This window comes from Varanus komodoensis, unplaced genomic scaffold (genome assembly GCF_004798865.1).
Source record: "Varanus komodoensis strain SLA01 unplaced genomic scaffold, ASM479886v1 scaffold4, whole genome shotgun sequence".
In the NCBI taxonomy this organism is placed as follows: domain Eukaryota; kingdom Metazoa; phylum Chordata; class Lepidosauria; order Squamata; family Varanidae; genus Varanus; species Varanus komodoensis.
Genome location: NW_025335941.1, coordinates 15613253 through 15640317, shown reverse-complemented (window position 1 = coordinate 15640317; position 27065 = coordinate 15613253). Strand labels below are relative to the sequence as shown.

Genomic DNA, 27065 nt, shown 5'->3' with positions numbered 1-27065 from the left:
GTAGTTCAAATATACATTATGAATTATATGTTGGCCATCATTTTATTCTCTCTGTCTTAACTGCTGAAGTGATATGTGATATAGTGAACTTCTTTAGCTGACTGCAGTTCAGATTTTTATCTGCAGTGTTTATTTTGTAATGTATGACAAATTCCATTAAAAAAGAAGTAGCTGGCATTCCATATCTCAGGAAAGAGACTGAAAGTCCATATTAGATTAACTAGATCTAGTCCATACAAAATAGCTGGTTTTCATTTGCATCCAAATGTTTCTCTTAGCTCCAGTTTATACAGGCTGCTCATTCTCCTTCTGCATTATAGTCCATTGTCCCCAGCCAATGGATCCGCAGCAGGAGGTCACACATGCATGCAATGCTTTCTTGTCCACAGTCACGTGGGAGGGATGGACCAGGGCTGCAGCTCCGTGGCCGAGCACAGTCTCCATTCCATTCCTGGCATCTCCAGTTGCAAGTGATGGCGACTGTCTGTCAAAAGAGACTGCTCAGTATAAGATAGCCTCATATGGTGCTACCTGCTCTATATGTGAAAGGGGGCAGCCCTGTTGGCAGGATTTCCTTCCCTCCAACAAGCTTCCAGATCAGTGTGCTTTTGTAATTCACACAGAAGACCATTAGGGAATGTAATAAATAAAAGTCTTGGTGGTAATTGTAGATACATTTTTCTAAGGTTAGGACGTGTTATAAAAACTTTGGGGAACAATTGCCCTTAATTGTTCAACTATTAAGTACAAAACAAAGTTTCACACAATTTTTGCTCTTGTATGTCTTTGCAGCAGCGGTAAACTTCCTCCGATCCCTGCTGGAGCCAGATCCTGCAAAGAGGCCAAACATTCAACAGGCTTTAGCAAACCGCTGGCTTAATGAGAATGGCAAAGCTCAAAATAACGTCACATATCCAAACAGGTAATTTACTAACTATGGATGGTGCCTGATAAAGCGATTTGGCTAACATGATCATGCTTTCCTGAAGCCCTTGGACAACTGAGAAAGGACTGCCTAAATAAGCAGAGGAGTGGTGTGCTTTGCAAGATTCCTTCAGCAAGAGTACAAAGTAGCAGCATGCAAGATAACACTTGGGTTAAGAAAATTTGCCTTAAACACTGATGATGGGCCCATTCTATTCAGCTCAATTCTGCCTCTATGTTTACAAGCTTTGGGTCATGATGTCCTGCACATGCGCCTTAACAACAAAAGAAGAGCCATGCTGGATCAGGCCAAAGAAGCCCACCATGATGTTCCAAGAGGCCTACTAGAAGTGCACAAGTCAGCCACAAGTCCACAAGATGGCTGTTTGTTGTAAGCCATCCTGAGACGCTAGTATAAGGGATGGTTTATAAAAGCCTTATGAGCTGAGTCAATACACCCTCCTCTACTTCCATTCCTCAGCATGCCTGAGGTATCCTATCTCCGATAGCAGAGGTAGGATGTGGTGATCATTCATAGCCTTATGCTACTGAGTGATTTTGCCCTGATTACCCCTGAGCAGACAGAGGCTGGTACTGCTTGCTTTTGAGTAGACTTCAAAGCATCATGACTGGCCATGCCTATGTATACCTACTTTGGCCATACCTACTTTGCCAGTGTAATGTGGTGATTAGAGTGTTGGACTGGGGACCTGGAATATCCAGGTTCTAGTCCCCACTTGCCCATGAAACTTACTGGGTGACTTTGGGTCAGTCAGTCATCCTTGGCCTACCTTACCTTACAAGGTTGTTGTTGGGTGAATTAAAAAATGGAATGGAGAACTTGGTAAGCTGCCTTGAGTTCCTTCCACAAGGGGAAAAGGCAGCATATAAATACAATCAAATGATGATAATAATTTGTATTTGGCCCTGCCCACATATGGTATGCAACTCCTGAGGCCTCTCTGAAGTTGGAATTCAGTCTTAGGAATGAAACATCTTCCTCGCCCCTGATTTGTACTACATGTTTTAAGTGGTAAAGGTGTGTTACATCTCTAATTACAGTAATGGTTATAATACTCCTTAAGGAAGGCCACTATTATGATCACACCGTAAGAAATGAGGGAGTGGAGACTATGGGAACAGTGGTTCGTTTGAGGTAGTCTACTATGCTTGTGGCTGCAGGTTGTTTTGAACTGGGAATATTTTGAAATTTAGCTTTTCCCCTGAGCTGCTTAGCTATGCAAACTCCCCATTTTCATTCTTAGATATTTTCTTAGACATATGGAAGAAGGAGGACAGATTTTCTGAGGTTAGTGTTCTGAGGATTGTCTTATGGTTGTTAGGATCAGTTCCTAGTGTAAGCTTGGCCAAGTCACATTGTTTTCTCAGTGTTTCTTTGCTCCCACCCTGTAGTGTGGAGGATGATATTTTCCAACCTCCGAAAGGGTTTTGTCAGGATAAAAACCTTTAATAGTGGTAAGATGCTAGTTACTATGGTAATGAGGGTTATGTAACACATGGGTGGATATTAATGCAGAAGAGAAGGTTGATTCTTCTCTAAGGTTTCAGTTCAGATTTTATATGATGGATAAAAACATTGTTATGGTCTATATATATTATCTAACATATATTAGAATATTCATGGTTGGTTGCTTCTAGCCTCTAATGTGTGCAAAGTGTACAAATTTAAATGACCTGCAGGAGAATCATGGCTCTTTGGTAGCTCTAACAGAGGAGAGAAATAAATAACTATCAAAACATTATTGTGTGCGACCTGTTCTCCAAGGCACTTTAAACATTATGAATTTTGTGCAGATAGGAAAGCTATTGTGCAAGTCATTTTCATTATATGGACATGCATCAAACCCCCCAAAATGAGTAGCAATAAAATGTGAAGATACACACTTGATTTTATTACTTTTGCAATATTTAGGTTGTTTTCCATGGTGGAATTGTAATGCTTGAAGCCTGAGTGAGGTGGAGGATGAATTTGTCACATTGTGGGCTCCGCCTACACACATGCAAATATGGAACATGGCGGTCTATGTGAAGTGATGAAAAAGATTGCATTTTTGATGCTGTATATTGCAGGCACAGTATGTAGGCAAAGGGCACGATCCTTTGCATGTTTGGACAGAAATACTCAAAAAGTGTAACAACACGCACTGACCTGGCCCTCCTGTCATGGCAGCCCCTCTTGGGTGACTAGCTACAGTGTGTTGTCATGTTGTGTGTACTTGGTTAGCTTTGCCCAGAATGACTTGTCCTGGGGCAATGAGCCATCCTGAAAACCATCAAGCGGAGGTTGTATGCACAATATCATTCATACTCAGGAGACAGATCCCCTTGTGGCATCTGGGAAGTAGTGAGCAAGCCTCTCAGCAAGAATGGCACCCACCCCCCGCCGCTGCTCTTGGCAATCTGGCCTGTGCTGACATGAGTGGCAAACACTGACAGCCCCTCCGGCAGAACTCTGGAGTGGCCATTGCTGGTTCCCCCATCAGTGGAAAGGAAATAGGCAGAAATTTCAAACCCAGAAAGTAAATGGAGGGAAAATGTAAAATGCACGTTTCTCTTCCATTTAGGTCTCAACCTTGAAAACCTGCTTATATTTCCCTGTCAAAAATTATGCACGCATTTTGCAGACACTTAAACAAATCAACCCTTTGAGGTCACAGAGTGAATGTGGTACCCTGTCCTTCCTCATCCCCCCCACCCCCCCAACTGTCCCTCAGTGCTTAGCTGTCTTGACAGGAGATTTTCACAGCTGCCAGGGAATTGCAGTAAGTACTCCAAAAAGGAGGAATTAAAGGGTCATGCAACTGTAAGATCTACCCTTTCTGGACTAGCTGGAAAGATAGAGGTTACTGAGGAGAGTCAATTCAGTACTTAAAACCCAGAGGATGAGCTTGATAAAAGAGGAATCTACGGTTCACTCCTTTTGATTCACTCACCACCGTTTTTTTCCCCAATTTGCTGCTGTGCCACAGTTAACAGCTCGATGCTTGGCAACTGTCAGCTGTTTGGAGTGTATAGTGTAACCTATATGCAGTCTTTATGTGTTCTTGTTACCTTTTGACAGCTATATCTGACAGCACAATAAACCAGACAAGACTGCATATATCAGAAAGGAGAAGGAGCTCATTTGCACAGCACTGAAAGATGGACATTAAAAAAATACAAAAATATTTGTGGATAAATTGGGCCCTCAAAAAACTGCAATCCCAATTACACTTTCTGGATTATCCAGGGAGAAAAAGGCAGAAAACCAAAAGGGGTGGCATTTGGAATAGGAGTGGAGCAAAAGTGACTGCAATCAGAGTAGGGAAAGGGGAGACATGATGGGTTGTGCCTTGAAAGACACTGAAATACTGGCTGGAGGACCAAAGGGAAAGTGGAGGAGAGCAACCCATGATAAGTCTGATGCCCTGCATAGCTTGGTTATGGGATGGGTTGTTGTGTTGTGCAAGCTTTTGCATTGGAAAAGTTACAATGTCCATCAACATTTTGCGGGAAAAGAGTAGCCAAGGTTTACAGAAGCAGAGCATAAATCAGCTAAAGCCAGTGATCTTCAGTTTCTTCAGGCAGGAGTCACTTTGCCTTTGTTCCTTGCATGCTTGGCTCCTTCCCTCACCGGCACATTCGATTTCTGCTCCACCTCCAGCAGCTGTGCAGGATATCACTGCAGCTGGCCCACCCTATTGCTCTTCACCTCTTGGGCTCCTCCTCCACCACAGGTTGATTGTTTCCGCCTTCTGCTTCTTCCACCCCCAACCACTTTACAGCTGATGATGTAGAAGATCACTTTTGAGATATAGGCAGTATTTTGACCTTGGAAGGAGGACTTCACGATATAATTTATCCTGAGCCATTCCCAGCCCCTGAAACGCATGTCCAGCAAAAGTAAGGAAGATGGCACATCCAGCAAAAGATGGTCCCCAGTGCTACTCCCACTCTGCCAGCGTCAGCCTGGAAGGATTCAGAATCGCACAAGCCTCCAAGTGTGGAGATTCCGAGCCGTGAGGGTACTGTGCCCTGAGTGAGTGAAAGGGAGGCAGAGGGCCATGCCTGAGGTGCATGGCAGGGAGCGACAACACCTGCGGCAAAGAGTCCCGCCCTGTGTGGTCATACTCTCCCCTTATGCAGGCCATTGTGTGAGGTGGAGCCTGAACCTTATGGCCCCCTGATCCTGCTTCCCACTGTCCATGCATCAGCTGGAATGCATGTGTAGAGGGAAGCCATGCAGGAGGGCAGCATCCTTCCTTGCTTTTCCACCCTCGTGCAGGTGTTAGGTCATGTAAAGTAGAGCAACCACAGGGAGTTGATTAGTGCTCACTGCACCAAACAGAGAACGTTCCTTGTCTTTCTGTCTCTGTGGTGCCGCTTGTTCACATTATTTTGACAAAGTGCACGCACAATTTAAAAGTAGCAAAAATATTCTGTTTATAAACAACTTGGCTTTCTCTTCTGAAGATAATGCAGCCTTCAGAAGGTCATCAGTGTGGTCATAGGTAGCCTTTAACATTTAAAGGACACACTGTTGCCCCCTTTTTCAAGTGAAATGGCTGGTGATGTTTTCCTGGGCAAATGGCAAAAATAATCTCTTCCTGTTCCTTGATTTGCAGAATTCACCTAGAAGACCTCAGCCAAAGCGTGCTTCTCTATATGACTGAAAAGCTTGGCTATAAGAACAGTGACGTGATCAATACTGTCCTCTCGAATAGGGCTTGCCACACACTAGCCATCTACGTCCTGCTTAATAAGAAACTGGAGTGCTACGTGTCAAGCCAAAGAGTAAGTTTGCCTTTGGATTGGGGTCCAAGTCAAGTAAAAGATAGAACAAAAACTCTAGGATACTGAGCTCAGGTACTGTGTTAGTATGACTGGGTAGCTGGAAGAGTGCTACAGTGAAAGACAAGGATGCCTGGGGAAGCCAAGTTCTACAGAATAGAAACAATCTTGGGAGGGGGCATCCAAGGTGAGCGGAACAACCCTAGAACCTTGCACTTACTCTTTTACTTCAGTGTGGAAGCACTCTTAAAACTTGTTGTAAATCGAGCTTGAGAAATTGCTCCCTACAAAAACCATTTTCACAGTTTTCTGATCAACTCCCCCAGCATTCCATGGTGTTCTAGAATGACCAAGAAATAGAATCCAAGATGGAAGTGTGTCTTGAGTTCTGTAGAATAGTGTTAGCAAGCTGCAGTCTGGGGAACTGCGGAAAATGTATAGAATTTAACTGAAATATAGCTATGTTGATGCTATATTTGAAAGGGAGTCAATAACATCAGACCAAACCTCTGATAGAGCAACATGATTATCCAATTAATGACTTATTAAAATTGTGGGGGAAAGAAAGTGCTTATGTTTCCATTTGGGAAAAACTTCTGAAATGATGTTGGGTGTAGTACAGCGTGTTTCAGGGCAGGTGCACAGAAACCCCTGAACTCGGAGGTTTGCATTTGTCTGCTGCATGGAGTGAGGCATGAAGGCGATCCCCACTGCCACTGCATCTTTGTCTAGGAATTAGACAAGCATGAGGCAATAGCCCAGCCTCCTCACCCCTCAGCATTCTCCTTTTGTCTGAGGCCCAATTCCATCCTCAGAGAGGTACCTGCTGTGGAGGGGGGTGAGGCAGGGGCTTGGCCGTAGGAGTTCCACCTCCAATCACAGGACCTCTGATCCTAGTATCCTAGGATCAGAAGCGGCTCTCCAAAAAATTCCTATGGGCTTCCCAAACAGTGTTGGGAAGCCATAGGAAACCACCCTTAGTGATAAATTTAACAGAAGCCAGAAACTGGAGACAATTTTTTTTGTGTGCAAGAATCCCTATGTTTCTGAATTGAAGATAGGACGGCATCAACTTTTGTTTAAAAGTGCTTTTCAGCTTGATCATGAGCAGGTTTATTTGAAATTAGGTTCCACTGAGTTTGATGTATATTATTCCCAATAGGATGATAAACATCATAATTCTAAAACAAAGCCTGCGATATCAAGGGATTTAATTATATCCTAAAATTATCCTTGAATAACTGCATATTGCTGTTGTAAAAGAACAGGCAGTAAAATGAGATTATCTGTGAATTGGGAACAGGTCAAAGCAACCCAACACAGAGTGTTTGTTATTTTAAAAGCAGCCTTGGAGACTGAAATCCAGATAGCATTTCTTGACCTGGAATGGACCTTTTAGCCACAGGATAAACCAAGCAAACAAAACAGTTCTTGCCTGTGACCTCATGCAATAAAACTTTTATTACTCTTTTTCCTTTAGTACAGATGTCTGATTCATTCTATATGTTCCTTTCCATGCCGAATGTGGGTGTATAGAATGAAGCAGATATCTTTACTGAATTTCCATGATGGGAGAGAGAGGAAATTATCTGTGTTGACACTGTAGTTCTGACAATGCACATGCAATGCTAGGCATCTTCCTTGTATAGTGGCTGCGTTACAAAAGTAGGTTGTTACAAGTGGCACTGTGTTACTGTTCCAAATTGACATGCTCCTGTGCAGGGTGCAGCCATGTCCTCCTCGAGGATGCCAGAACCTGTAATGGGCTGAAGCAAGATATTGCATCTCTATCTCCATTTCTCTGTTTGTTTGTTTGTTTGTTTGTTTGTTTCCAATTGGCCCTCAGCATCCCCTGGCTATCAACTGTGCTCGATCCTCACTGGGTTTTTGCTTATTTGATTTTTGTCTCGATAGGCTGTAGTTTTTAAAAAGAATTTTCATCCTTCTGCATGCCTCAAGTTCCCCAGGCATATAGATACCTCCCTCTTTGCCCTGTTTCAATTGACATTCACCAGCTAAGCTAACTGTTAGAAGGAATGATATTTGTCATTTAGGGCTATTGTCCTATGAAAACACTTTGGTAAATTAATCATATGCATTATGATTGATTAGTCAATTCAATCAGCATACACTTGTATATGAGCAAAGCTATAGGAGCAACCATATTATATTTTTTGATGATGAATGTGTCTCAGCAAGTGCCAGTTTATAATGCACTATGTTCCCTGTTGCATTTTATCCGAAATAAGTTCCCTTAATGAATAACAAATATGACATATCTAGTAGCATGATGTGTGTAGGGTTGTATTTTAATATACAATGTAGTTATATATTTATTTACAATAGCCTCTGAAGTAAAATATTTTTAAAGATGTATTAAGACTAAGCTGGCAAGTTATATATAGAATGGAAGCAGTGAAATTTATTATTTCAGTACCCATTTTAGCTAGTTTTGTGTTCTATTTTTTTCTACATATATTTCACATTGATTTTTTTAACCTTTCTAGAAGACTGATGTTCCTGATAACATGTACATGAACCAATCAGGTCGGATAGAAAAATACAAATCTAACAAGGATTCCTACGAGGTAAATCTCCAGTTACATTTCTTTGGGATCAAGCAGGATTTGGGCATTTGTATTGACTATTATTACAACTGACATGGTTTTGAGTCTACAAACACTGCAAAAATAAATCAATGCCCAGGGGACTTGTGAAGTAAGGATATGTAAAAGAAACGTATAAAATGACTCACTGCAAAAGCATGTCAAGGCTACATGGCTGATCATCTTTAGGTGGAAAAAACCCTTTCCTGTTTAACAAATGTTGAACAGATCAGTGAAAGGAAGGAATAATATCCGTAAAATGTGTGCACCGATATTGATTGTCTTATTTTCAAAGTCAGAACAAATAAAAGAGGAATGCTATTGATATTTTTGCCTTAAAAATGACAGCAGCATCAGTTATTGGTAATGAGCACCTTTTGGTGGTGTTTCTTTCTGTTCAGCATTTGCCATCTGATTCTGTACTGATGGAACACATGCATTCCAAGTTATAGATATTAAGGTCACAGAGTTAGAAGATACAGCTAAAAGATCTTGGTTATCCTGACAGGCATTCAGCAACATCTGGAGGAGCACACATTTCCCACCCCTGGATTAGAGGATTTACCTAAGAGATAGTCTAAGGGACAGGCCTGAGGGGAAAATAGGCATTTTTCAAATTCAGGAAATGGTGGGGCCATCCAAATGTCAGAAGAGCAGGAATTGCACATCAAAGGAGCTGAAACGATGAAGTCAAGAATTGGGGGGGAAAAATCAAGGCATCTTTATTACATGTGCCATAATTCGGCTGTTTGGTGCAGATTGTCAGGTGTGGCTCCAACTTGGGTCTACAGCACGGTGCTAATTCCATGAGGCAACTGCACATGGATGCAAAGCTAATAAGCAGTGCATGTACTCAGAAGTGGTCAGGCAAATATTCTTTGGAGAAGATATTTTAAACCAGGCAGCAGGTTGTTTTTGGATTAAAATAATTAGATGGAGTCAATATAATTAATTTATTAATCCAATTTTCAGTCATTATTTCATACTGATGTAAGAAATCCCCTGTCACTGTTTCATAGCATAAAATACCTTAAGGACCATCCAGATGTCAGAGGAGAGGGAATTACACATCTTATGAGACTGATGTCAATTAAACGAAGGGCTCCCATCTCACAGCTTTCTGTGCATTCTGTGCCCTGATAGGCAGTTGCTGACAGAGCAGTGAGGATGGCAGAAACTTCTCTAGCATTTCTGTCTTCGATTGGTGATTATTGCTGTAAAAGGACATCTGAGCCCATGTAGCTCACTTACCTTCCAAGAGGCAGGAACTGAGGCCTGGAGACCTGTGGATTCAGTGTGCCCATGGCCTCTCCGCAGCCCACTATCCAACCCATTGAGGTGCCTACTTCATCCTTCGCCATCGTGTTCCCGAGGCCAGAGCTAAGACCTCAGGAGAGGAGCCATTGCAGAGCTTTCTGTGAGGGCAGGTGAATCTGAGTGGGGATTTTCCGATTCCAAGGTTGTAGCTCCGCCCAAGTCACTTTATGGCTCCCAGCACCATCTAAACTATAGAAATGAACCCGACTGCTTTAGAAATGAACCCAAGACTCCATGTTATTCAGAAACCAGGCAAGGTCATCATTGTCCCTCAGGCAGCAACCTAGAAAATCAATCATATTCATCCTTCTTTGTCCTTAAAGGCAGGACTTTGTGTCCTTTCTGGCAGGACCCATAATGTCTTCCTCTTCCTGCTCTGATCATTACCTCTTATTTTTCACCATATGGGGTTAGGGTTTTGTTTTGTTTTGTTTTGAGCCTTAAAAGTGCAACTGGGGCTTTTGTTTCAGCCCCTGAAAATTGTGCCTTTAAAACAAAGGTGCAAAATGTTCCACCTCTTACTGCCCCCATCCATTAAATTTTCATGTATTCCTGTGGTTCAAAAAAAAAAGAAAAAAAAACTGTGAGAAAACTGGGGAACTGTAGCAACTCCAGCACTAAATACTCTGTAAAGTGGGGAGGGAGTTAATATTTGCCCTTTCTGGGGTAGCTGGAGAGTAAGGGAAGTGCTGCTAAAAAGTAAGAAGATTGGATTGCTAAGGAAGAGATTTGCCCCGACTCCCTTCTGGTGCAACATCTGTTGCCGTTTTCAACTGACAGCTAGGAGTTTGGGCCCTGGCAACTGTGTACATATCAGTCTCTTCTTTTTGCATTGACAGCTGAAACTGACAAGGAAACTGACCAGACAAGATTACACATACCAAATAGCTTTAAGTGTGTGATTGCATACCAGCAAAAGGCCAATAATAATTAAAAAAACCTGTTACTCCAGTTCTGAGCATGCCCCCCTCCAAAAAAAAGGGGGGGGATCTGAGGAATGATTGACAGTCCTTCCAAACTGCTGCTTCAGCATGAGTAAAAGAACAGTCATGGGCAAATTTGTGCAAACATGAGCTAAAGGGAGGTTTGTTGCTATTGTCAATTGCGATCCAAATTATGCATGGTGAGGAGAAAGTGGATAAGGAAACATGTTTCTCCCTCTTGTATAATACTAGAACCCAGGGTTATCCCATGATTAGGACATGGGATATTTAGGACAGATAAAAGGAAGTACTTCTTGATATAATGCATACTGAAACTATTGAATTCATAGCCCACATTCCCAACAATCTATGATAAAATTGCCCAGCTCGGGCAACATAATACGCCACAATGGGTAAGAAAAATCCTTAAACAAGTCATAGATTCTCAGAAGGATTTATTCATGAAAAATAAGATACCTGCAGAAACATGGTAGTTTTTCTGAATGTCATGTGAACCCATTACTGTGTTCACGTGTATTTGTTGTTGCCAAAGGAAAAAAAACTACCACAGCCCAGATGGACATATCAGAACAAGGATCTTCATTAATTGAAAGAGTAACACTTTAAGAATATTTTGCTTATATAACGATTGAGTCATCCTGCCTGAAAAAACGTGTTCCTGTTCTGTCAAGTTCTACCTTAGTATCAAACTTGATCATCAATGCACACTAATGAGCTCTGGTAGCATGCTTTAAAGGCCCATACAATTTCCCATTTGATATAGAAATGTGAAAAAGGCACACATCTCAACATTCCTCAGCCACTGCAGACAAAACATCCCTTTCAGTCTAGCTTGCAGCTGCAGACATCCGTTTGCAAAGAGCCATTCTGAACAAAAGAGATATATGGAAGTGCATCTGTGTGTTACCATGGAGACTTGGGCAGACATCTAGGGTTCTGTAGCACCTTGCTGGAAAAAAAATCAGCATATTTTAACACACTGAAAAAATGCAAAAGGGAAGTTCAGTCCCAGTAGGTTACCCTAACAGACCTCTAGATGGCTTTGGGCCACTGTCTGCTCTCCATCTATGTAATAGTTATGACAGAGATCAGTACCCAAAGATGAATAAATTAAAAGATGTAAAACACAGTGCTCAGTGAAACTATTACATAAAAGACGGTTCATGATGCAGGTTTCCAAAACCATACTTACTGCTTTTGTTGCATCTAGTCTGGCATGGAGGTTGGTCTACAGCTGAGGTTCAGGTGCTCTCATTGTACTCCTGCCTTTTGCTAATGTCAAATTCAGTTTTCAGAATACAATTCTCCTCCCATCCACTGCTTTTTCAAACAAAAATGCTGCCTTTTTAGCTATTGTAGTTAACTCAGCATTGGCAGATAGCCAACAGGAACCACAAAAATGGCTGGCAGGTTGCATGCAGTCTATGGACCACATGTTACCCTAGTCTAGTCTACATTTCCTCAAGCCAGTGCCCACCAGATGTTCTGAACCACAGTTCCTGACCATTGGGCTTGCTGACTTTGGGGTACCAAATTGGGGAAGGTTGCTCTAATCTCTGATGAGGTATAGCAATGAGCATCCAAGTTGCATTGGTACTGGGAAAGGTGGCTACACTGCACATATTGATGTAAAATAATTTGCCCATTCTGTGAAGCAGCCGATCATATATTAACTTATACATTGGTCATATATGAGTTGGTTAGTTATATCTATTCCAAACAATCTGGAATTTGCAAAATGAGAGATACCTTTTAAAACATCCACAATGAGATCTGAATACAAAAGATTTTACACTATCTTTTACATATTTATTTATTTATTTATTAATTGATTGATTTATATCCTGCCTTTTTCCTACAAAGGGCTCAAGGCAGCTTACATCTCCTCCTCCATCCAATCCTCACAACAACAACCCTGTGAGGTAGGTTGGGCTGAGAGTCTGTGACTGGCCCAAAGTCACCCAGTTGGCTCCATGGCTGAGCGGGGACTAGAACCCAGATCCTCTGAGTCTCAGTCCCATGCTCTTAACCACTACACCACACTGGCTCTCCACATATGCAAATAGGTACAGAAGTTTTACTTGGGTATGTACTTCATGACAAAATACATCATAAGAAGCTCCTTCAAGAATATAAGAAGAACCATGCCAATTCAGACCAATGGTCTATCTTGCCTAAGATCCAGTCTACACAGTGGTCAACCAGCTACCCCATGGGAAGCCCACAAGTAGTGCATGACTGCAACAGCAGCTTCCCAGTTGGGTTCCTCTACAATTGACAAGGAGACACATACTCCCTCATATACTAGAGACAGCTTATGGGACTAGCAGCCATTGATAGCTTTATCCTCCATACATTCATCCAATCCCTTTTTAAATTGGTAGGCAATGCTATATTATTATTATTATTATTATTATTATTATTATTATTATTATTATTATAACATTTCTATGCCGCCCCTTGCCGAAGCCTCGGGGCGGCTTACAACACAATAAAATACATTGAAATACAATAGAACATAATAAATTACCATTAAATACAAAAATACACTGAGTTACAAACATAATATAAAATTAAAATTATCAGTATAAAATAAGTAAATAAATAATATAGGAGGAGAAAAGAGAAGGAAGAAGAAGTTGAAAGTGAATTCCATAGCTCTTGAGCTGTGTGACAAAGCATTTTCTTTTATCTTTCTACATCTCTCATTTGCTTAGGATAACCCAGATTCTAGCATTTTTCAAGGAGGAAGAAAATGTCCCCTTTTTGTCTGCTCTCTCCACACCATTCATGTCTTCACTTTTACACAATACAAATACACCATTAGATGTGCTAATATCAGAACCAACCAGTGCATGTGGTAGGCATGATATAATTGGACCTCAAAAATGCTTTTGACAACATGGAGTGGGTGGGCTGAAATGAAGCGTTAATCGATTCACCTGCACTTTTCATCCTAAAACCACTCCCCAGAGACAGTTATTTCCATTCAAAGAGAAAAATAGCCTGGGAGAAGTTATGAAAAAGGTTTGCCTTCTTGGCTACCTTTGGTACGCTTCCAGTCTCTGTCCTCAGTTTATAGTAGTCAGAGCATTACACATTTGAACAGTTCAGGTTCAGCTGCAATTCAAGGTGTTCCAGTTAAGTAACTCCTGTGATACACATAACCAACCAGTTCAGTTCTGGTTCACATAAGGAAATTTAAGGCACATTATTTATAATGATCATTTGCACAATTGGATACCACAAGCTAATAAGACTAAAATTGTTGCTGTTCAGCACTATTAAACATGCATGGAACAAGAAATAAATCCAAAATGTTTAAGAAACATATATTTCATTTGTACAATTAAATTTTTAACTGTAATATCAGAACTGTGTAATAGGTGAAGAAGCAACAAAATCAGTTTTAACAAGGCAGGAAGGGACTTAGCGATTGTCACTGCAATTAGCTAGTTAAGTATTTTTCAGTCCATTTACTATAACACTCAGGAAACAAATGCTTTTCAACCTTAAATGGATGGATCACCATGGATAACTTCTTTGTGAACCAAACCCCACCACGAAGGGGAAGCAAGGCTCCATTCCAACTTGAGCTGTATGCAGCACTTGCATAAGTTGAAGTACAGATGCCTGTACAAATGTAGAATATAAAAGTCCTCCCAGAGATTGGTTTTGTAGCAGACCTCTTCAGGCATTCTATTTACTATGTTGTATGCATGAGCACTCCAGTCCCCCTGTAGGTATGGAAGGCCACTGTCTGAACAGGAGAGCCATTTGAATTCACAGTGGTTCTCTGCATGGTTAAGAATGCTGATTCTTCATTGTGTGGAGACCCTCCAGAAATACAGAAGGCTCTCAAGTTCAGACAATCACATTCCACACATACCAAGCAACAGATTTGATGGTAGCGTAGAAGGGGACTACAGTGCTACACTCTCCATGCATTTGTTCAATACGGTAAGTAGAACACCTGAAAGGGGCTTTTATGTATTCATTCTAGATCTGGTGGGACCAATGAGTATACCATAAAATGAGTTTACTCTGCAGTTGAATCCTTGTTCTGAATGAGTTACCCTTAAAAGAAAAGTTCTGTTCCACTTCTGAGATGGGGCAAATAATGGTTCAAGTTCTGTTCCAGTTCAGGCAAAAAATCAAAGACCATTCAGGTTTTCGCTCAAGTTCAGGTTGACCCTTCTTTATAGAATTGGTGACGACCTGATTCTAACTCCTGAGAGTGCTGCTGATGTAGTTCGACGAGCATTTCAAAGTAGACAAGTCTCTGAAATACTCTCTAAGGCATCGCTCAAGTCATATATAGCATGCACAGTGGACTTCTTTCCACTAGCTTATTTGCCCCTCTTCAAATTTTGAAGGTTGCCCAAAATGAGTATATGTACTTCTGCTATTTTTTAAAGTTCCCTGAAATAGTTTCTAACAAACCAATCTTTTGTTTGTTAATATTTGAAGGACAAAAAGGCCAAGGAACAAGAAACAACAGAAGAACCTCTTCACCCACTTCTGAAGAAATCCGAGGCAAATTCTCCTTCCTACAAAGAACCTTCCTCTTGCCTTATGACACAGAAAGCTCTGCTGAATGATCACAAGCCAAGCCAAGGTGGTGCACCAGAGAAAGGTACAGGGTGGCTATTGATAGGGTCTTTGCTTCCTTTAGGAAAACTAGACACGTTTACTCAGTGGGAATTATTCATGGATAAGGATGCAGAGCAGAGCAGTATGAAACCTGCTTAACAGGCACTGGGCAGGCCGGCCCAATCATCATGGCTTAAACAAGCTGTGACATTTGCTGGCAGATGCCAGGCTCCATTTGCTCAGTTAGGCACTCTGAGGGACTTGTTGTGCCTTCCAGACTAAGGCAGCATGGCTTTGTGAAGTGGAAACATCCTTCAGATAACCCACCAACAGACCATGGGTTATAGGAGGGTTTTTTCCCTCTCCTGAGTTTGGATGGCAGAAGAAGTTGCATCCAGGTCATTAGTTAGATAAATAGTATCTGGTATGCACTGCAGCTTAAACAATACTGTGGCATGTTCAAGCCATGGTAAGTCTGTAGTCATACACTTTTCCTGAGGAAACTTAATTTGGTAAATAGAGCTAGAGCACGTTCGTACTTTCTGCTCTGGCTTCCACCTCCACCCCCCAAAATCCCGGGAACTGTAGTTTGATGAGAGTGCTGATAATTTTTTCAGCACCTCCCTCGAACCATATTTCCTGGGATTCTTTGGAGAAGCCATAACACTTAAACTGATCTAAAATTGCTATCAGTGTAGATACCCCCCAGAACAATGATACGGATTTCTTCCATCCTTAGTCATTTCCTCTCACTCCTAATCCTTTTCAGCCATTTGATGCTGAAAAGTATTTGGCAATGCTTAGGGCCATTGTATAAGATAAAATATTTCTATATAAAATATTTACAAATTGATGTAAAACTGTAAATTATATGGCCAGAAAGCATGCGTGTGAGTAGGTATATCACAAATGCACACACGTGTGCACATACTTCATCAAGGAGTCAGATTTCTCTGCTCCTTTCCGCCTGGTTTTTATGCTGTGATAAATTCATTTTTAGCACTGGATTATTTGTGACCAGTACTGAATATCTGGATACATCCCAGAAACACAAATTACATTTTAGATAATTGCATGTTCTGAACTGCCTCTGTTTCCTGACTTTCAGTATGATCAAATTACCCTGGCTTTTCAGAGCTTTCCTTCCTCTATTCAGACTTGGTAGTGTTCAATTATATCTGCTTTTCTCCTGGACTGTGGTTTGATTAGCCCAGGAATGGCATGCTGATAGATTCCTTTTGTCTTGGAACAGCAGTAGGAATTTCTGTTAGTGGAATCAAGGAAAGCCACAAATTCAAGCAAGGAAAATCCTGCTGTTTAGGATGGGTGTACCTGTATAGGTGTTTTGGAGAGAAACTGCATAGAAAGACATAAGAAGGAAGAAAACTCAAATGAGTGTAAAGCATCAAAACAAAAGCAAGAGTAAAGGAAATTAAATGAGCAAGGGGAAGAGCAAACAGTCTGAATTTAAAACATAAGTGTAGTGGTAATAATGAATATGCCAAAATTCAGTTAGGGCATGAAGAAGATCAAGTGTGCCAGTACAAAACAGAAGAAAAGGAAACAGAGTAACAGCCTATAAAGAAGAAGCAGATAGGCAATGGCACATTTCAAAATAAATTTCTCATCACTGCATTATTCTGGGAATAGGCTCACATCTAGGATTTTGATATTCTGGAGCCAGAACACCTTGCATAGTGCTTTTCCTCCATCCTTAGGCAAATTTGCATGCCATTAAAAAACCAAATACAAAAGATCCCACAAAGCCTTTTCTTCTTTCTGACTTGTTTTGTATTGTTTTGCAGATTCTCCTAGTGGTTTGAGCCCTTTCCATAAATCACCAACATCCAAGACAGGTTGTGTCACTTCCTATTCTTTGGAGTACCTTGAAATCCAGCAGCCTATTCCAAGAACCCCAAGGCTCATGAAACGGCAAGATTCTCCTCAACAAGAACCCTCAAGCCCTGGTAGCCAAAACTTGGATTCGCCTTTAATTCTGAACATTGTACACTCTTTTGAAACTGGTGACAGAGAGGACCAAATAGACCAAGTTTCTCCCAGCCATCAGTATCGAATGCTAAGCTCACCAGTAAACTTTGGTCGGAGAAGCTCCAGTGAAAGGACACTGTCTCCACTGTTCCAGCCTGGAGGGACTTCTCCCAGCCCTACCAAAAGTCCAGTCCACCCCACGCAGCTGTCCTTCACATATGATGAAAAAAGCAGCTCTTTTAGAGAGGAGGCCGTGTCTCCTACCCAGCTGAGTAACACCTCCAATCCTCTGGGGAGCCCCAACTGTGTGAAGAGCAGAGGCCGATTCCCCATGATGGGCATTGGACAGATGATGCGGAAGAGGAACCAGTCAGTCGGCTCACCCACAGAGAAGTCTCTGGAAGCCAGAATGCCTCAGTTGCAACAAATGAGCCCAACACAAATTTCCTTCAATATAATGGACCCTATAAAGGGCCAGTGCTGAGGAGGTCGTGCTCAGATTCTGAATTTGTACAGTGCTGGTTTCTGGGACTTTTCACAAAAATAGTGAAGACTTGCAGATGTAATGCTTTCTTTGTATAGTTTGTTACCACTTCTAATATGAAAATCACACAGTCACATGTTTTAGTGGCATTGGCTAGTGCAATTGACAAAAGGGGACCACATCAAGCATTATAAAGACTTACTTGGTTTTAAAGACCTACTTAATCTTCTAAGTAGGTACTTTTTGTCTATATCCTACAATTATACAAGTTTGTGCCAACAAAAGACACCTTCAGCCTGATTGGTCAATGAAGCAATGGTTGATGGACTTTGGCAGGCAACTGTTTCACTGGCATAAGCATTGATCCTGTCATTCAAAGAGAGGAAAAATAATAAAGGACATTTTTGATGTTTCTCAAGCAAATGTATCCTCTTAATTCATTTACAGGATGAAAAAGAAACACACCTGAAAGGACTTGGAATAAAAGCACAAAGGTTAGACTTTCAGAGCAAGACACTGATCATTTTTCTGTTTAATCATTCTTCACCACCTAAAATCAGTCTATATTTTTCCTAAATAAAACATTCATTTGGTAAGAGATATGACTATAAAGAGACCTGTCCATCTCACCAGTACATTGGCTGTCAAGAAATCTTTGTTTGCACTCTTCCCATCATGAGACTAGCCATGGGTGCGTTAAACAGTCTATAGTTCTAGATGCTCTACTCTCTTCTTTGTATGGTTGTACCATTTATGTGAACGTGTTCTTAGGAAAGAAAACGTATGATCTGGTTTATCAAAACTGCATTGGACATACTTGAAAGTGTTGCTAAGAAACTCTTCACTACATTAAGAGGAGTTATCAAAGGACACGTCTGCTAGCTCCAGTACCATCTGCAAATGGCAGGAATGGTAATGCAGTTGGGTATCCAAAATTCAGTAGTTTTACTAACTGTGAAGATTAACTTCCGTAAAAGGCAAATATGTTCTGTACTCTGCAGCTCTTTTTATATTTCACAGTAAAGAAAATGTCTACATAAGAAAATAGACTTTTTGTGCAGATAATTTGCTATGAATTTACTACTGATTTGCTACTCTATGGTTTACCTGTGCCCTGCTATGGCATGAGTTATGTGTACAGGATTTTTGATCATGGTTAATGTTAACCCAGCGCAATGGCAGATTATCCCTAATGGCATACACACTTCCCCTACTCTTTCACACAATGTGTTAATGCCTTTAAAGACAAATCAGAATATGTGATGTTTGGATTGGGGGATTGTTGTTAAAATTATGGTTGAAAGACATTTGATACCTTCATTAAGAAAGACCAACATTCTACCAGGATGTTATTGATACACAAAGGATCTCAGATTACCTCCAAATATTTCTTCAAGATGAAGATTAAGAAGCAGGGATGGATGTGTTTCAAAGGCACCAGCTGGTCCTTTGGCTGCAACATCAGTAGGACCATACGTTTGTCCATTAACTGAAATATTACACATGGGTACAAACATGAAAATAGTTTATGTTTCAAAGATGGTGGAAATACTCCAAGGAAGGGACATTGTCTCTACTCTTCCAGCCCAAAATTATTTTTATTATGGCACCACAAACTTGGTTACTGTTTAAGGTCCATATAATCTCATTCCCACAAGTGCCAAGCTGTAACTGTGAAATGGCACAATATCCAGCTCTTGAGATCTTATCACTGTTTAGTTCTCCTAACAGATGAGGTGGTATTGCCACAGGTGGGAATTCACATCTATAAATGATCCTTGGGAAGGAAGTACCTACACATAGTGATGAAAAGCTAGATGGAAAAGGGTGGCAACCTAACCTTCCCCATGGCATGCTGGCCTTCTACATGTAGGTACCTTTAACATTCTTCTAGTTTCAACACACAAGCCCTCATGCCCAGTATGTAGAGTCTAGGTACAGTTTTACTCCATCTTCTGCTTTTGAGAACTGGACTCCAGCTCATATCAAATGAATATTAATGATGTGAGCTGCCCCGAGGCTTTGGCGAATGGGGCGGCATAAAAATGTTTTAATAAATAAAATAATAATAAATATCCATTTGCAGGGCTGGAAATGTTTCAAAACGTTCAGTGAGAATCCATTTTCAGGCACCCATGATGCAAATTCAACAGGCCTAGAAAACAGACCATGAGAAATGTTCAAATTCTTAGCTGCCATAGCTTTGGAAATTTCTAGCCCATTTGAAGTTGGAACATAACAGATCTTCTGACACCAGACACCACCTCTTTTTTTAAGGCCATAGTCCAGAGACTCAGCACTCCAAACCTCTGATGGCTTTTTGTCATTGAGTAGTTGTATTTACATTTTGACTCCCATTATTTACATTTTGACTCATCCTTGAACAAATCAACCTGCATTTTAAACTTGATGATGTTTCCTGCAACACTTGGCAGTTCAACAGATCAAACACTGTGAATAAAAAAGGTGTTGTAATAGGATTATGTCATCCATGCCTTGTGTGTACTTCAACCATGGCCTAGAAAAATCCTTTAAAAATTCAGGATTTTGATGGGTATCTTCAAAAGAAGCCAGAATATTCTGATGAAAACTGAAGACCCATGCATTTCAAAGTCTGCAGAAGTCAGAAAATATATTTGATGGCATTTCCTTACTGAACGTAAGACCAAAAAGATGGTAACCAGAATACCATCCTGTACATCCTTCAGACTGATGTACCTGAACGAATTTCAAATACTAACTTGTACTATCAACTCAGGTTTATTTGGAACCCAATAAAACATTGGGGAAAGCAAGAAAGAGCTGTATTTTTGTGAATATATGACAAATATATGTAATATCAGAATGAAATGTGTTGTTGCTGAATCTTTATTGCAGTACTATAAAATGCAAGTAGTACATTGGTTTAAAATAGCTTCATATGCAAGCTGTTTCTTAAGGCATGTTTCACATTTGCCAGCAGCCTAACCCATCCTGTGGTTAATTGAGACACACATGGAAACTGGTAGAGCCAGATGACAATCAGATGACGCATGAAAAGCCCCACCAGTAAGCAGAATCAGGTCACAATAGTCAAGGACTGATTAAGCAGGTTTAGGGCCAGTTCACATGAAACAGCCAGGAGGATATCATGGGTTATCTAACTCATTATCTGCCACAGCATGTGCATCTGCCATCTTGAATATGCCACCCCCAATTAGGTTGGGCTATGTTGTGCAAACCCAGCCGCTGAAGGTCAGGCAATTCTCACATAATTATTCTGATCATTTCATTTCTGTACTGCTCCATCTCTGGGTAGTTCGCAGAACCATGCTACTAATCAATAGTTATTTATTTATACTGCCCAGTAGTCAAGGTTCTCTGAGTGGTTAGCAAATGTATAAAATATAAATAAATAAATAAATAAATGACACCAACACTCATAGCAGTTGCAATTGAAGCAGCACAGAAGTATAAGGGTGGTACAGAATAAAATGCAATTTTTTTAAAATGAAGTTAAATTGTTAAAATGCTAGGAGAATAAAAAGATCTTCACTGGCATTGAAAAGAATACAAAGGCACACCTCTTCAAGGAGCTGATTCCACTACCAGGGTGCCACAACTGAAAAGGCCCTCCTCCTGGTAGCCACCTGTCTCACTTCCTTTGGAAGGAGCTCCTGGAGAAGGACTTTTGGAGATGCGCTCAAGGTCCAGGTAAGTACATATGGATGGGGACATCCTTCAGATAACGTGACCCCAAGTTGCTTGCATGTTAGTACTAGCCTTTTGAATTAAACCCAGACTTCAACTGGCAGTCAGTACAGCTGGAAGAGGACCAGCATAATATGTTCCTGTGAGCCATTCCTCATTAACAGTCTAGCTGCCCAGTTTTGGATCACTTGAAGTTTCTGGACCATTTTGCACTCCCTCTGTCTTTCTCACAAGAAAGGTCATTGCACAGGGTGACCAAAGCAGTTTCCATTCCAAAAGCAGGCCTTGGAGCCTGATTGAAATAGATCTAAATAATCTGTTTTATTGGAGCTGTTCAGCTACCACCTGCTCAAGCCACTTGTCCAGGAAAGGGATGTTGGTCACTGTCCTCCAGATTTCTTACCATTCTCTGGGCTTTTTCAGGAGTTGTCTTATTACAGCCTCTTTTAAGGAGGCTGGCACCACTCCCTTTCCCAAGGAGGCATTTACAGCCTCCTAGACCCAGGTAGAAATCCTTTCCTTAATTGTCGTGAAAAGCCATGAAGGGGAAGGGATAAGCACACAAGTGGAGGGCTGGACTAGGCCAAGCACCATGTCCATACCCTCAGGCCTCAATAACTGAAGCTCATCCAATGAAACTGTACCAGATGGTGCTCTGGATACCTCTGCTGGTGGAACTATATTATATGTAGTATCCAATTCATGATGAACCCAAGTGACTTTATCTTCAAAGTGCAGTGCAAATTCATCACACCGTGAACGCCACAATTTCTTTCCCTGCCCCAGGCATCCAGCCCAGAATATGATAGGCCACAAACCACTTAACAAAGCTCTGCTGGATCACCCTGAGAAGATGCAATGCTGGTGGGAAAAAATGGCCTCTTTGCCACCCTCACTGCACTGCCACAGAGGAGGTTCAAGAATGACTTCTAACCCATGTTCAACCAGACTCAGGTTATAAGATAGCTGTTTAACACTTGATCCACAGTGGCCAGGTTTGCACAATACAGATTCATTTTTCAAAATAGGTGTACAAGCTACACGTCATTGTGAGTTACTTAACCCATGAAAATTCACCACATCATGCAAACCAGTTCTTTATCTGGTAAAGATAGAATAGGTAACACCAAGGAAGAAGAAAGCACAACTCTGAAGAGCTCTAAGTAGGTCCTTATGGCTGGACTGCCCTCCTACTTTCCAGAGAGCTTTGACTATTACAAGGTATACAAACTAAAAAATAAATAAATAGAAAGTTGTTATCTTTGCAGGGAGTAAAAGACATCTGAAGTCTTATGTAGGCTGACAAAATATGCACCCCTCCAGTCATTTGCAACCCTCCTAGAGAAGCTGGCTGGATCGTTAAAGGGCCCTTGCCTGATTTTTACTTTTTAATTTAATTTTTTATTTTTTGTTCTGAGGCTTCAGTGAAGCTGGAAAGATGTTAGTTTCTATTGGGGACTCATCCTCAGAGTCTGAGGACAATGGCTTGGCTTTGTTTTCTGGCCAGGAGAGTCCTGAATAAAATGCTGAAAAAGCAGCCCAGACTTCAACCTCATCACACTGGAAAAGTCGAGTTCTAGCAGTCATCCCTAACACTCGCCTCTCATAAACATTGGGAGTAAATGGGGCCTCTGTTGGTTTCATAGGCTGGCTGAAGTCCTGTGAGGTGCCTTTTGCAAAAACCAGTGTTTCCATATAAGGGCTGTGGGATAACCTGTGCTGAGAGAAAGATGGGGGCAGTGACCCTGTGGATTCTCCTGGACCACTCTGTGGCTTCAGACGTGTACACATGGCCACTGCACTTTCTGTGATATATTTCTCAAGATGCTGTCGGCCTGCATCCTCCAGTACATGACAACTGGAATAGATGCATTAAAACTTTCTTTGCTCAGGCTCTTGCCTCATATGCTACAGTTGTGTCCTCAGCCCCTATTTCTCTTCCGTATGATGGTCATAGTAGGAACAGTTCATGGTGACCCTCTTCTACACAGGTGAGTGCTTGAACTGAGGTTGCACTGGTACGGCTCCTTGCATGCCATCTGTGTAAAGCAGCTCCCCTGCCAGTACAATTTAATTGATAGTGTTTCAAATATTTTTCAAGGATTTGGAATTTTGGACTCTCACCTAGGAGTCACTTCATGGAAGCAGTTTGCCCCTGCACTCTTATGGTTCAAGAAGCCATTTGAATGGTAGCATGCACATATTAATCGGGCCGGAGGAACGTAGGAGGAGGTGTGAAGTAAATTATACTTGTGCTAATTATGCTCAGGAGGAACATTCTAAACACGATCAGTGGGAAAATAAGCTGTTGCCCAGTCTTAAAGATCAAGCCTGTTGTGGACTATTGGTTACCTCTCTTAATTGTTTGTTTTCCATATTTTTCAGTTTTCATTTGTGGTTTAGGGAAAAAATCAGGTGTCTAAAACATACCCATGCCTTTTAGTTTTTAGGACAAAATGATGCATTTCCATAGGTAGACATACCTTGAAAACCACCTTTTTAGTACTGGGGACAGGTTTAAGGAAACCAACTTCAGTGGACAGCAGCAGTAGGGCAGCAAACAACTTCTGTTCATAACTGAAGAATGAAGAGCTGTGCTGGATCAGACCAAGGGTCCATCTGGTCCAGCATTCTGCTCACACAGCAGCCAACCAGCTCTGCAGGAGGAAGCCACAGGCAGGACAAGAGTGCTACACCATCTCCCGCCCATGACCTCCAGCAACTGGTAGACATGGGCACACTGCCACTGATCCTGAAGGTACCATATAGGTATTCATTGATGGTCTTATCCACCTTTAAACCATTTACATTAATTGCCATCACTACATTACATCTATACATTCCAGTAGTCCAAGTTCTCTGAACAATTCACAAGGATCAAAAGCCACAAAAACAAGATAATGAAAATATAATACAAAATCATTTGCATATAAGAATGTAAACAGAGTTCAAACAGATAAACACAGTTATACTATGATACAGGAATTGGTAAAAACTGGCATAAATATCCCATCATAAGTCATCAAGCGTCCGGGAACAGAAGACAGTTTCTAGATGGTAACAGAAAAATAGAATTAGTACTAGGCAGACTAGTACTGCTGAATTGGGAGGTCTCTCTCTCATTGCCATCCTCTGAGGTGCCTCAGGGCATACTCCTGAAGGAGGCTCTTAAATGTTCATCAGTGTCCAGGCTGGTTCAGATAGGGGGAGTTTTAATGACGAACATCAGTTTATCTCCCCTCCACTCCCACCATTCACCTTCACTGGATGACACTTGGTATTAATGTTCTGACTGAGAGAGAAAAGCCCTCTTCAGATCATGCAGGATTTTCTACTTCTCCACCATGTTTCCCCCAACATAACTTTTTCCAAATTAAGAATCCCTACACATTGCAAGCTTTACTCATAGGCAAATGCTCAAACCCAGTGGCGGTGAATCAATGGCATGCATGCCAAAGCGGGCATGAGAGCCCTCTCTGTCGGCACGCGAGCCAAGTCATCCCAGTAACCCCCCAGCATGGCCCCAGCAGCCGAGCATCAGATAGCAGTGCATGTGGGGCCATGCGCATGGTCGGAAAGGAGCAGGGGTGCCGGGCGAAACATTAGTCATGACATGTCAAAGCTTTTGCATGGCCAGTCACTGCGCTGCTAAGGATATATAGGTACTTGCTTGCACAGGCTGTGAGCTGTTTCATATAAAGAAAAACCTCGTTTTTAGCTTTTACTTCAGTGTTGCCGCATGGCAATAAAAGTATGGGCTTTGGGTAGAGGTTTGGGCACTCGGTCTCTCAAAGGTTCACCATCATTGGGTTAGGGTTAAAAAAAGGAGGTGTCCTGGCATGATTTTGATACTTGGAATGTGTTTAGAATGGGCAGCAATGATTAGATGTGTGGGAAAAGCTACTCAAGGAAGGCTTTTAAAAAATTGCCATATTTTCAATGGAACTTTCGCCGTCTATTAGGGTTAGGGGTGTGCACCAGGGTAGGGTTAGGTTTGGGAAAATGAGGTGTCCTGGCATGATTTTGATGGTTGGAACATGTTTAGAATGGGCAGAAATGTTGAACAGTGCAGAAAAAACTACTCAAGCAAGGCATTTTCAAATTCACCAAATTTTCAATGGAACTTTCGCCATCTATTAGGGTTAGGGCTGTGCACCAGGATTGGGTTAGGGTTAAAAAAATGAGGTGCCCTGGCATGATTTTGCTGGTTGGATCATGTTCAGAATGGGCAGAAATGATGAGCTGTGTAGAACAGGGTGCTCAAGAGAGGCTTTTCAAAATCACCCTCTTTTCAATGGAACTTGAGCCATCTATTAGGGTAAGGTTAGAAAAACAAGGTGTCCCGGCATGACTTTGATGGTTGGAATGTGTTTAGAATAGGCAGAAATGATGAACAGAGCAGAAGAACTACTCAAGGAAGGCTTTTTCAAAAACGACATATTTTCAATGGAATTTTACCTTATATTAGGGTTAGGGGTGTGCACCAGGTAAGGTTAAGGTTAGAAAAACGAGGTGTCCTGGCATGATATTGATGCTTGGAATGTGTTTAGAATGGGCAGGAATGATGACATGTGGGGGAAAGGCTGGTCAAGGAAGTCTTTTTCAGATTTACACTATTTTCAAACTAACTTTACCCTATATTAGGGTGAGTGGTGTGATCCAGGGTAGGGTTGGGGTTGCAAAAACGAGGTGTCTTGGCATGATTTTCATGCTTGGAATGTGTTTAGAATGAGCAGAAATGATGAGGAAAAAGCAACTCAAGGAAGTCTTTTTCAAAATCGCACTACTTTAATTGAAACTTTACCTTATATTTGGGATAGGGGTGTGATCCAGGGTAGGTTTACGGTTACAACAGCAAAGCATCCAGGCATGATTTTGCTGGTTGGACTGTGTTTAGCATAGGGGGAAATGATGAGCAGTGCAGAAAAAAATGCTCAAGGAAGTCCTTTGCAAAATCGGACTACTTCCATTGGAAATTTAGCTGATATTATGGTTAGGGATGTGATGCTGGGAAGAATTATGGTTACAACAAGGAGGTGTACTGGCATGATTTTGACGGTGGGAATGTGAAGAAATGATGAGATGCTTAGAATGGGCAGAAATGATGAGATGGTGAGAAAAAGTTGCTCTAGTAGGGCTTTTTCAAAATTGCTTTACTCCAAAGGTATTTTATCCAAATAATAGAGTTAGGGGTGTGCACCAGGGTAGGGTTAGGGAGGGAAAAACGAGGTGTCCTGGAATTTTTTTTCATGGTTGGAGTTTCTTTAGAAAGGGAAGAAATGAAGAGATGGCCAGAAAAACTTGCTCTAGTTAGGCTTTTTCAGAATTGCATTATTTCCAAAGCTATTTCACCAATATAAAAGGGTTAGGGGTGTGCACCAGGGTAGGGTTAGGGTTGGAAAAACGAGGTGTCCTGGCATGGTTTTGATGGTTTTGATGGTTGGAGTGCGTTTAGAATGGGCAGAAATGATGAGATGTGCGGGAAAAGCTGCTCAAGGAAGGCTTTTTAAAAATCGCCATATATTCAATCGGACTTTCGCCATCTATTAGGGTTAGGGTTGTGCACCAGGGTAGGGATAAGGTTAGAAAAATGATGTGTCCCCACATTATTTTGATGGTTGCAGTGCTTTTGGAATGGGCAGTAAAGATGAGATGGTGAGAAAAATCTGCTTCAGGAAGGCATTTTGAAAATTGCATTATTTCCATTGGTATTATGCCCATATAAAA

The 27065-nt window shown here is 41.4% G+C and overlaps 1 protein-coding gene across 1 annotated transcript in view; it reads left to right on the top strand.

The window, feature by feature from the left end:
• HUNK (hormonally up-regulated Neu-associated kinase) overlaps positions 1 to 17648 on the top strand; it is a 61148-nt gene extending 43500 nt beyond the window's left edge. The window contains exons 6-10 of the mRNA XM_044442448.1: positions 793 to 922; positions 5550 to 5718; positions 8223 to 8303; positions 15053 to 15218; positions 16981 to 17648. Coding sequence (XP_044298383.1) covers positions 793 to 922; positions 5550 to 5718; positions 8223 to 8303; positions 15053 to 15218; positions 16981 to 17648 — 1214 coding nt within the window. The remainder of the gene's footprint in view (positions 1 to 792; positions 923 to 5549; positions 5719 to 8222; positions 8304 to 15052; positions 15219 to 16980) is intronic.
• Positions 17649 to 27065: the final 9417 nt, after the last annotated feature.